This window comes from Phaseolus vulgaris, chromosome 6 (genome assembly GCF_000499845.2).
Source record: "Phaseolus vulgaris cultivar G19833 chromosome 6, P. vulgaris v2.0, whole genome shotgun sequence".
NCBI lineage: Eukaryota > Viridiplantae > Streptophyta > Magnoliopsida > Fabales > Fabaceae > Phaseolus > Phaseolus vulgaris.
In genome coordinates, this window is record NC_023754.2 from 19,664,751 (window position 1) to 19,675,734 (window position 10,984).

General features: G+C 31.7%; 2 protein-coding genes across 5 annotated transcripts; one reads left to right on the forward strand and one right to left on the reverse strand.

The window, feature by feature from the left end:
* Window positions 1–47: 47 nt before the first annotated feature.
* LOC137831628 (uncharacterized) lies at window positions 48–7,233 on the reverse strand. 3 transcript variants are annotated; one of them, XR_011084457.1, is made up of 11 exons: window positions 6,963–7,233; window positions 5,541–6,116; window positions 3,951–5,324; window positions 3,498–3,822; window positions 3,083–3,344; window positions 2,781–2,997; window positions 2,095–2,459; window positions 1,866–1,994; window positions 1,652–1,747; window positions 1,257–1,316; window positions 48–360 (listed from the first exon to the last, which is right to left on the reverse strand). XR_011084457.1 is itself a non-coding variant. In XM_068639380.1 (8 exons), the coding sequence occupies exons 1-8, from the start codon at window positions 7,044–7,046 to the stop codon at window positions 1,874–1,876; spliced, it is 3,324 nt and encodes a 1,107-aa protein (XP_068495481.1). In that variant the 5' UTR covers window positions 7,047–7,233; the 3' UTR covers window positions 1,507–1,873. The 3 variants fall into 3 exon arrangements, 1 of the variants encoding a protein (XP_068495481.1); XR_011084456.1 differs by having other exon boundaries at window positions 1,652–1,994; XM_068639380.1 differs by lacking the exons at window positions 48–360; window positions 1,257–1,316 and having other exon boundaries at window positions 1,507–1,994.
* Window positions 7,234–8,438: 1,205 nt separating this feature from the next.
* Window positions 8,439–10,100, forward strand: LOC137831631 (uncharacterized). Of its 2 annotated transcripts, none has more exons than XM_068639387.1 (4): window positions 8,439–8,573; window positions 8,798–8,906; window positions 9,515–9,619; window positions 9,692–10,100. In XM_068639387.1, exons 2-4 carry the CDS (start codon window positions 8,862–8,864, stop codon window positions 9,785–9,787), a joined length of 246 nt encoding a protein of 81 aa, XP_068495488.1. In that variant the 5' UTR covers window positions 8,439–8,573; window positions 8,798–8,861; the 3' UTR covers window positions 9,788–10,100. The 2 variants fall into 2 exon arrangements, with proteins under 2 accessions (XP_068495488.1, XP_068495487.1); XM_068639386.1 differs by having other exon boundaries at window positions 8,444–8,573; window positions 8,777–8,906.
* The last annotated feature ends 884 nt before the right edge of the window (window positions 10,101–10,984 follow it).

Consider the following 10,984-nt stretch of genomic DNA (forward strand, 5'->3'; position numbering starts at 1 on the left):
AAATGTATTCCAAAATGTATGTTCTGAAAATATTCTGAAAAAAAGAATAATCCAAAAGTTATTTTTAAAAGAAGTAAAATAGTCTTTTTATATAATGATGGGTGCAAAGTCATTTGTTGGGGTGCAGGAGAAACAGACACATATAAATCAAATAAATAGAAAAGCACAACCTATAATAAGAAATTCCTTCCTACACTTCCATGCCTTCTTCTGCACCTCCATAATGAACTTACAATTTTACCTTCTTCTTCATCATCTTTTCCGTTGAGAATCTCACCTTCAACTTCCAACGCCACTACCACTGTCACAATACCTCCCACATCTAACGTCATTGCCGCAGTAAACCCTTACCATCATCGTCTAAACCAAAAAAAAGTTGTATTATGAAATCTAGAATTCATAATACAAATTTGTTTCAGATTGTACAATTTAAAATGCAAAATTTAAAATTTGCATTTCAAATTGTGAAATTTGGAAAGAACAATTTCAGTACTTTTGAAAATATGAGGGTGTTAGAAAAAAATATGAAGGTGCAAAAAGGATTTATCCTTATAATAAGATATATTCTAAAGAGAATAGTAAAAAATATATTTATTTTAAAGAGAATAATAAAAATATAATTTATCTACCCGTAATATAAACAATACAAATGAAAATTGAATAGATAAAGTCAATGACAATTTAGTTACATTTCTACCTAAACATAAGAAAAAAAACAAAAATAAAATAATAAAAAAAACAAAAGAGTGAATTTCAGAAGAGAAAGAAAACAAATATGGTACAATATAGTCAACGAAGAATTTTGAATAGTAAGGATACAATATGTTCTCAAGTGAAACAAATAGAAAAATATAGAGAATGAAAGAAAAAAAACAGAAGAAATAAGTGAGAGAGTAAAAACTAAAAGTTATAATCCTAATTTCACTCTCTTAATTCAAAGATAGAAAAAAATAAGAAATAATAAAAACTAATAAATAAGAAATAAAATATATGTAAATCAATAAAATATGCAAAAAAAAATATTGATGATCAACAAATTAAGAAGTGTACTGTTATAGTTTACTTAGCTTAAAGATGAATGAGACTAAAAACTAAGAAGTTGTAATCTAACTCCACCTACCTTGGTAGCTAAATATAAAATATCTAAAAATATAAATATGTTAATTGATTAAGAAATTTAGTATTATAATTGCGTAGTCTAGAGATTTTATTTAAAATTTTAATAAATATGAAAATAAATTGAAGCAGATACTTACCCAAAAAATTCAATATTGCTCTCAAAGCTGCTTGATATAGGATTCCAAAATCTAATATTTCTGAAAAAACATAAAACAGAAAGAATAATCATCTCTGCCTCATCAATAAAAAGAATGAAATAAACAATATGAAATCTCATGAAGAAACCACATTGGAAAGATCAGAAACAAATTGTCCTTACTTTCATAAGTGTAGAGAGACCCTGATGATGCTGATTTCTTAAATAAGTTTTAAGATGGACATATAAAGTGAGAAGCCAAGGTCATATCTTATTTGGATTAACCAAAGGAAAGGATTACTTTAGAATTTAGAATTACCACAACAAAACATAAAATCTAAAATAAGGCATGGCCTGACATTGAAGTCCCAATAAGGCAAAAGAAGAAAATCTTACCCATAACTTCTAACTGGTTGAAATTGAGTAAATTACTCTGACCTCTCTTGTATTTTACTTGCTTGCACTACACTAACCTCTTGTGTGTTTAAACACCTTCACAAAAAATGATCATTGAATAACAAACCTCTTTTAAGTTTTTTATATATATTTTTCAAAACAAAGGAGAGGTTTAAGTAACAAATAAAATTCAAGAGAGGTGAGAGTAATATACTATTGATTCTAATTTATGTCCCTCAGTCCGAGTGAAGCAAATTGGTTGCATAGAACTTGCATAGCATCTGGAAGATTATAATTGGTCAGATGATTCCTAGCAAGCCATGTCACTGGAATGTCAAATTTCCTGCAGTAACCGATTATGATGTTAATGATTCTATTTGAAATAAATTTTCCACTATTTTAACCATGTGAAGCTAATCAAAGAGTTAGTATAAGTGTTATACCCATCATACAATCTGGTTTTGCAGAATCTAAGAATATCAACAGAATAGCTCCTGTATGAAATGTCAATATTCCTTGCCAAATTGGTTACCTCAGACAATGGTAAAACATCCCAAATCTTCAAAATTTGAACATAATTTGAGTTCTCCTCTATAACATCGATAGTCCAAACAAGATAAAGTGACTCGTTGACCTTATACAGCTCCAATAGTTGGGAAGAAGTATCATCCACAACTCCAAAATTTATCTCCCGTTTAGGCTGACGCCAACCACTTGAAAGTTGCCTTAGCAGGGAACATATTTTCTGGCAAATCTCAGTGCTCTTAATTCTTGCCATAGAAATTAGAAAACTTTGATTGAAGCAAACCTATAAAGTCACGGAAAAAATTAAGAGTTCATGAAAAAGGTAAAGCGGTTTAAGAATTGTTAGAAGACTTTCATCTGCTGCCCCTGTCATAAGGGGGTTAAAGAGCAACTAAATTCATGAATACCATCATCTCCTAAGGAGTGTGAATTTGAACTTTAGGACAATACATCGATCTGGTGTGCATTTATGATGTGAGAAATTTTTTGTTTTAGTTTGGAAATGTTCTCTATCTCTTGTTATGTATGCTTTGAGGGTTTAACTTGAATTGTTATGTCTTGTTCAGTAATAAAAGTAGAGGCTCGAGAACAGTTAGGTGCGTACCTTCCACCTTGCTTTCCTGAAGAGTGGAGAACTCAGATGCAATAAATCACCCACTTGACCAAGATCAATAATGGAAGTTGTAATAGCATGAGATAACCTCTCATCTTCGTCAGCATTATGATAACACCCTCGAGACCTAGCATCAAGGACTATTCTCTCCCAAATAGAGCCACTATTCATCAAAGTTTCCCCATTACCTACTATCCAAAGGCAATACCTGTATAGATAAGGAAAAGGACATTCATAATACAACGAATGTAGAATAAATAGCGTGTATAATAATAAATGGGAACATATCATACCTTGCTCTTGTTAAAGCAACATTAGTTCTTTGAAAATTAGAAATAAAACCCACAAATCCCATGTTATTATATCTTACAGTGGATATTATTATGACATCCTCTTCACCACCTTGGAAACCATCAACAGTTGAAACCTTCACGGAAAAGTTATTAGCAACATCACCACCAAACCTTTTTCCAAGAGCATCTTGTATGGCAACAACTTGAGCTTTATATGGAGATATAACTCCAACACTAACAGTCTGTTGTCTAGTAACTGACTCTGTAAAGAGTCAATAGTTGATAATTAAAATCCAAATATTCAATAAAAGTTACTATTCACAAATTACATGATTAAGAACTTAATCACAAACATTTAGAGTTCTGTTGGTTACTTTTACTCGTAGTCATATTTTAGATCACATTATAAAATTACCTTTGTAGAGCTCAAGAACAATGTCAGATACCACAGCTACTTCCACTCCATTTTTTCGGCTATTCCCTTCATCTAATTCATCTTGTCCATAAGCAACATTTATGAAAGAGTAAAACTTAAACATATCACCGCAAAGAAAATGCTTCTCATAGCTTCTTTCTTTGACCCTTGGAGAATCCAAAATCTGTTTGTCATAGAATTCCATATTTGGAAACAAGCTAATAGATGGATGCATTCTATACTGAATATTGAGAAGGTGTTTTTCATGACCCAAGAGGACCAGCCTTTCAAACAAACTTCTTCCGAACCCTGACTTTTCAGAAATCTGTATATTCATAAAGATTTCTATATGTTGAAATATTTTGTCCATGAATTTCATAACAGAGCAAAAAAAAGTGAGACATAATAACAAGCATGCTTGCATAGTCAGGAATTAACAAGACTGGAACACACCTCACTTTTGACTAGGGCAGGCAACTGTTTCTCGTCTCCAATAAGTACAACATGACGAAGACCAGAAAGTTGTAAAGGTATATTTGACTCACATTCTTTGAGTTGAGCAGCTTCATCGATAACTAACATTTCTAGTCTACAGTGTTCTACTGCATGCAATCTAGCAGAGCTCGTAGCAGTACAAAAAAGCATGCGAGATCTTCTGAGACAAAAGTTTTTTATTGAATATTCATCACAAAAATCAGGAAGAATGAACATATTTTGAAGAGATTTCAACATTTTAAGGCATTCTTTCCTGGTTATACACAACTTAGCCTGCCAAGTAGAGCAACTACCTCTATTATGATCACCAATAGATATAGAAATGGCATCTTTAAATTCGTGATCAATAATGGAATTGTTTGATAACACTTCGAAAAGGACTTTAAGCCAATCAAGACATTCGAATAAACTTTTCACCGCTCTTAATGAAATAAAAGAAGTGGGCAAATGAGTACACATATCCACTGCAAATGTCCTCATCCGCCTCCTAATATAATTCAATTTTTTCGTGAAAAAGTTGTGAAATGTCAATCTTTCTATTTTGTTCTCAGGGAAAAGAAAATCCTTCTTCTCCTGCTTATCGTATTTGCTTTTGTTTGCTTCCTTAAAAGACAATCTGCTTTCTCTTAAAGTTCTATTAATTATTTTCATCCATTCATTTTGCTTACAGATTTTTGGATCCTGGGAAATATTAGTTTTCCCTTCATTTGTTTGTTGACTTGCAATTACACGTAGTTCATCCTTTTCTTTCAAGCAGTCATCATCATCTATCTCATAATCCCTCTTTTCCTCACACTTTAAATATTCACGATACTGCTCTTCAGGGATTTCAAGTAAACGAATTACCAGTTCTAAATGATGTTTCCAACCAGACAAGGGTGCAAAGCACCTGGCAAGAATATTTACACGGTAATCAAGAAATATATCAAGAAGATCATCACGATCTTCAATACTCATTCTCTTTCTGTTGCCAAATAATACTATGTCTCCAAGACCATAAGTGTGATAATCAATGGAGTCCATCACTAGCCTAACAAACCTGGATGTCACTTCCAGCACAGCCACATTAGTTGGGGCACAAGTAAGCGTTCTGCATTTCCTCCTGAGGAGGGTAAACAGTAATGAGCCAACTGTTTTTGTTTTCCCTGTCCCTGGAGGGCCCCAAATCAATTTCACAGTATTTTTGTGAGAGCACTCCCTTGCAGCTAAACAACTTAAAACTCCCTCTTCTTGAGCTTTGTTCAAATCAAATGATCGAATAACAGCACCAATATTTGATACATCAATAGTGTACCTTTCACTAGAGAAACATTGAGCACAATTTCCCCCAACCTGTCAGAAGATGCAACAACAATTAAAGCACTTAATCATTTATCCAATCAATAAGGTTATCTTTACAAGGTAATGGAACAAAATTAGGGGGGGGGGGGGGGGGGGGGAAGATCATACAAAAAATCCAGCCTAACCAGTTGTACAGCTATACCACGGACTAGACATTGCAAGGTATATATCTATGGTAAAAGGTAGAGAATAAACCATTGTTCTTACAGCAGAATCAGGTTGGAGCAGTTGTTTGATGACATGGATATCTGGACCTTCTGGATCTGTGTTCAGTGCATTCCATATACGCATATTTGTTGTTATATTGATAAGATAGGCAGCAAAACCATATATGCCATATATATATGTGCCATCCTCCTGCCAGTACATTTCCAATTTAATGGGCTTTGAAGCTAGTATTTGAACCTCATAAACATCTTCCTCGTCTTTTTTCTTTCTAACCTTCACTATTAAAGCAATAAGATAGGAATTTCCACGCTTGTTCAAATCATCTATGCATTTTGGCCTCGTATTTGTCAAAGTAAAAAGTTGTCCAATCTCAGGCTCACATATATTCCCTTTTCTATCACTATCCGCCACTGTTATCATTTCTATCTGGTATAACAAATCATGCGGAGGTTTATAATTTTCGGAAAAATCAACGCCAGTTATTTCGTACACTGGAGCTTCTGACAACATCTTCATGCTTGAGCATAAATCTGTACGAGTTTCCTCAATAAGTGGAAAAGTAAATGATTTCAAGTAGTGAGCGACAGACAAGAATGTCATTGGAATTTGCTTCACCTATTAAAACGTACAAATTTAACAGCTTTAGAATCTAACTATATGCAAAAATGGTAAGGAGCTTCAGGTATTCATCAACATATTAGAAAAATGTAGTAAGTCCCATAAGTGCCTGCAGCCTGTAAGAATTATTTTCGTTTACACATAACATAACTCTTTACTCCGTACGAACATCAATAAAAAAAAGGAAAAACGCTAATTTTTACACATCAAAGAACACCCTCAATGAAGAATCCTCAAGCCTTTTAATAACTAAAGAAACCTCAATGAAGCTCTTGTATGCGTGATCAGATCACACCTATTTATTGATAAATGGATACAATACGTGTATAGAATACTGTGCGTATCCAATATGACAGATACGTATCTAAAAATGTATGAAATCACATTTCTTAGACATTGTAAAAAAACTAAAAATTATTATCATCATAAAAGTATTAGTGCTTCATAGATTACATACTTCATTGATAAGTCCTGGTAAATGTTAGAGTATTGGATATGGATATGTAACACAAATTCCCCTCTAGAAATCACTATATATTGGGCCCAAGTATCCAGAATCAGACACTTCACTTATGTTATCAAACAAAATGAATCACACCAACACTAAGGAACAATGTAAAGAGGAAAATTGAAGTATTCCAAACAAAACTCAACGGCATAGGCATACGACAGACAACAAGATGTTTAAAGCCTACTAACCTAACTGGACAGTAACTACAAAAACACTCTTACACTGACCTAACTCCATGGGAGGAAAATTCACAGTTATAAAGTGAGAATTTACAGTGTAATTTAGTAATGGTGTGTTGGGAAAAAAGGTCATAGAGGAATGAATAACCTGACCTTGTCTACGTAAAGACCATTGTTGAGTATATCCTCAAGAGACCAAGATAATATCAATCTCGAGAAGCCCTCACCCTTTTCCATAACTTGGGTTTCTAAGAAAATTCAATCAGATTATCGCTCACTGATCAGAGAAACCCATTGATCAATGAGGAGAACAGATACACGGGAATGAACTTATTGAATTTACCATTGCAGAGAAAAGCAACAATTGCCATTGCAGACAGAACAAAAATGTAGCACAGTTCTACTCTCTAACACGTAGCAAAGCATTTCAAGCAAGACAAATGCCTAATTTATATAGTGATTTTTTTGGTCATAAATTGTCTCTTAAATGATATTTCAATGATAAAATATACTTGTATTTTTCTTTTTCTTACGAATATCATTTGCATCACATTTATTATTATTTTTCTTTCAAATACAATAAATTTTTTAAAAAGTGTTAGTTTTACTCACATTTTATTTAAATAGGAAGATAGAAAGAAATAAATGCAAATCATAACTTAAGGAAAACAATATTATTTTTATCACATTGATCAATATTTTCCCTTTTATTTTGTGTATCATGTTACCTAAAAACAATTGTGGCAATTGCTTGATGCATCCAATTAATTTTGACTTCCAAATGAAAATTTTAAAATCTCATTATGCCTTTTTCACATATTTGCTTACGGATTTCAATATCCAGAAGTTATTTTTATACATTATGGATTTCAAAATCTGGAAGGTCATTTTCATATTTCATTTAAACTCTGAAAGTGAATAATGAGTTCCGAATTTTCATATCCAAAATGGTGTATTGTAAATGGTGTCAGAATTCTTTTATGTTTGCTTACGAATCTTGACATCCGAAAAATCATTTATGTTGTCCAAATAAGCTTTCGGATGGTGAAATCAGGAAGTGACATATTCGTTATAAATTTGTATATCGAGAACTTTGTAATTTCACTTATGGATATGAATATCCAAAATGCAAAAATATTTAAATTATTAAAGACAAAATGGACATTTTACATGAGTGTGTTGGGTGGAGGTGAATCAGCAAACAATTGTTTGGGCTATGTCCAACATTATTTTATTTTATATTTGTGTTATTTATTACAGCATTTTTTTTTTCACCTTATATTTTTCTTCTATATTTCATAAATATAAAATTATTGTTTTATCTTTAAAAAAAGACTTTTAAATTTGAAATTTTTTTTAATATAACTTTTTTTTGAATTATGCAAATTAATTTATTTTATTTTAACTTTTAAATTGTGTAATTTATAAATAATTTTTATTCAAAAATTCTTTTTAAACTGTATAATGTAGAAGTTATTGACTTCCATCTAAAAGTTTTTTTTACTTTCATATTGTGTAATTTAAAAATATTTTTTTATACTAAAAATATTTTCAAATTGCAAAATTTAAAATTGTTGAATCCAAAAATTATGATTTATAGAACCCTACACTATAAATAAAGGTGGAAGAGGACACTGAGAAGAAAAAGGAGCGTTTTGGTGTTTTATTAAATTACAGCTTAAGAAAAAAATAACATCTCCAAAATCTTCACCGCCCTGCGCTTAGAGACTCCGATTTAAGCCTTCGATCTCAAATTTTGAATTCGTAAGTTATTTTCCCTTTTTCTAGTCTTTAATAATACTAAATTTCGAAGTTACTGTTTTTATATTTTTCTAGTTGGATTTCAATTTGATCGATTTCATTACTTAATTTCTTCCTATGTTGTAATCTATAGCTTTGCTAGGTTTCAAAGTTATGATCTTTTGCATTGGATTTCTTCTGGGCCGATTTCAATTTTTTTATTACAGTTCTCGTTTGGTACTGTGAAGGGAACACAACAGTGGGTGGTTGCTACGCAGGAGAAGGTGTTGCGTATAATTTGACTGTGGGAAGATGCACCCTCCTTTAACATTGCACAAACACCCAATGTGCACTGAAGTGAGTTTGTTTGATTATTCTGTTTAAAAATAAATCAAAGTATTTACTATTATTATTGTATTCTTAAATAGATATTGTTGTTGTTGTGTTATTGGTTCCCTTGTTGTTTATTATTAATTTGATGTTTATGGTTATGTTATGGGATAATGATTAACTGTAGGATGTTTGGTCCTAATCCAGTATTCCTATGAGTAAATCACGTTTGCTATGTAAACTTGTAATGGTTATGTGGAGTTGTGTTGAATAAATGGAATGAAGCTTTGATGACAATACTCAAAAAGCTTCAATATCTTTTCCTTGCCTTTGCAGTCCACGGTGGACTTTAGAAATTCAGATTACTAAGCGACTATTTAGTTTGAGATTTTGTTTCTACTTTATTTATCATCTTCAAAAGTTTGTGTGCAAAACTTGTAGAGTAGTGAACACAATTTTTATTGGTTTCTGTTTTTTCTTTTTCTTGTATAAGCTTTAGAAAACCGGAAATAAAGTAGAAATAAAAAATAAGAGAAATTTTTTTCATTTGGTCCTGAATTTCACTGTAATTGGTCTAGCAAACGTGAAGCAGTATATACTTGACCAACTTTAATTTAGATTTTGCTTTTGTGCAGATTATTGAGCAGTTTCAAAAGTGTCATGTTGAACATCCAATTGGCAAATTCTTTGGCGAATGTACTGATTTGAAAATAAAATTGGATCGCTGTTTCAGAGAAGAGGTGAGCCTTTTTCATTTCGTTCTTCTATTTTTGTTGTTGTTTGTTAAGGATCTCTTTGTTTTGTTCTCCTAGAAAGCTTTGAAGCGGAAGGCTAATTTTGAAGAGAGCAAAAAGTTAAAGGAACAATTGCGAAATTTTAGGAAAGAAAATGCTGCAAGCACTCAATAGAAGATTTTTTTGAAATGTAAAAAATGCCAAACTGTTCCGCAAAGTAGAACTATAATTTTGTACAAGGGCTTGATATGATGTACTTCTTACAGCCTTTAAAGAGGGTTATTATACACACTAATATTGTTTGAAGAATATTTGAGGCCCTTGCCTGCTCTGTCTTTATGCTACTCACTCAATGATTTGACGAATCATTGATTCATTATATGTTATTTCATATATGATGAGAGCATCATAATGTTATTACAAGTGTGTTGGCTGATGTAATTGGGATTTGAACTTGGAATCAGGGAATAAAAAGCACTCATAAAAATACAGTGTCTAAGCTTCTAAATTCGCTGTGACTTCGACAATGAGTATAACATGTTTGGGTTCCACTTAAGACAATGAATCAGAATGTTAAAGTACCTATCTCTTTGCATGATGTAGGTGGTGTATATATATAACTTAGCTTGAAGATTACTTGCTTTAGGAAAACATTCTATCAAAAAAGACAAGAATCAATTTAGGAGCATTATGGCTGCTACTATCAACGGTTTCTTTTAGTGTGTGTATATAACTCACCCCATTTACTTTATTAGGTGAAGACTCTTCAACATCAGCACCACGCACCAAGGTCTTATTTTGGATAAATGTTTAAGTATTGGTAAGAGAAGAAATACTCTAAAGATAAAATGATGTAAACTTCTCTCTCAAGTTAAAATTAACTTGTGTATTTTTAAAAGATTTTTGTGTATTATTAATTTAAACATGAGAAAAATCCAATTATTTTACATTTTTATTTATTTTCTTTTATAAAAGCTACCGAGAATTTTCTCTAAACAAGTTTATCTGGTTTCTCAAGTCTGTTATTTTTGTTGGCTTACCACCTTACAGTGATGGGAACATTTTCCCTGAATTTTTCAAATTGTAGTTTTTTCTTTGGTAAAGGTATTCAAAGGTCAAAACCAAAAGGAAGTATAAAGAAATGAACACTAATGCCATTTAATATAACTTTAAAATGTTTTAAATGATGATTAATTCCATCCTCAATAAATATACTAGCTTTTATTCTCTTAGTTCTCAATAAAACATAGCATAATAACATTTTAATTTCTCTTTTCTGCTGAAACTAGCTTAGACACACATCCAGAAGCTAGTCTGGTTACAAGCGAGGAGATACCTCTGCAGTCTGCAGTGTATGGTGACTAACTTGAT

Bases quoted from the DNA above. Each gene is read 5' to 3' on its own strand.
- LOC137831628 (XM_068639380.1), bottom strand. From the start codon at position 7,046: ATGGAAAAGGGTGAGGGCTTCTCGAGATTGATATTATCTTGGTCTCTT. The intron at 5,325-5,540 runs GTAAGAACAATG...ATCTTCTGACAG, and splicing joins TGCTCCAACCTGATTCTGCT to GTTGGGGGAAATTGTGCTCA. The intron at 3,345-3,497 runs GTAATTTTATAA...GACTCTTTACAG, and splicing joins TGTTCTTGAGCTCTACAAAG to AGTCAGTTACTAGACAACAG.
- LOC137831631 (XM_068639387.1), top strand. From the start codon at position 8,862: ATGCACCCTCCTTTAACATTGCACAAACACCCAATGTGCACTGAA. The intron at 8,907-9,514 runs GTGAGTTTGTTT...GCTTTTGTGCAG, and splicing joins AACACCCAATGTGCACTGAA to ATTATTGAGCAGTTTCAAAA. The intron at 9,620-9,691 runs GTGAGCCTTTTT...TTGTTCTCCTAG, and splicing joins ATCGCTGTTTCAGAGAAGAG to AAAGCTTTGAAGCGGAAGGC.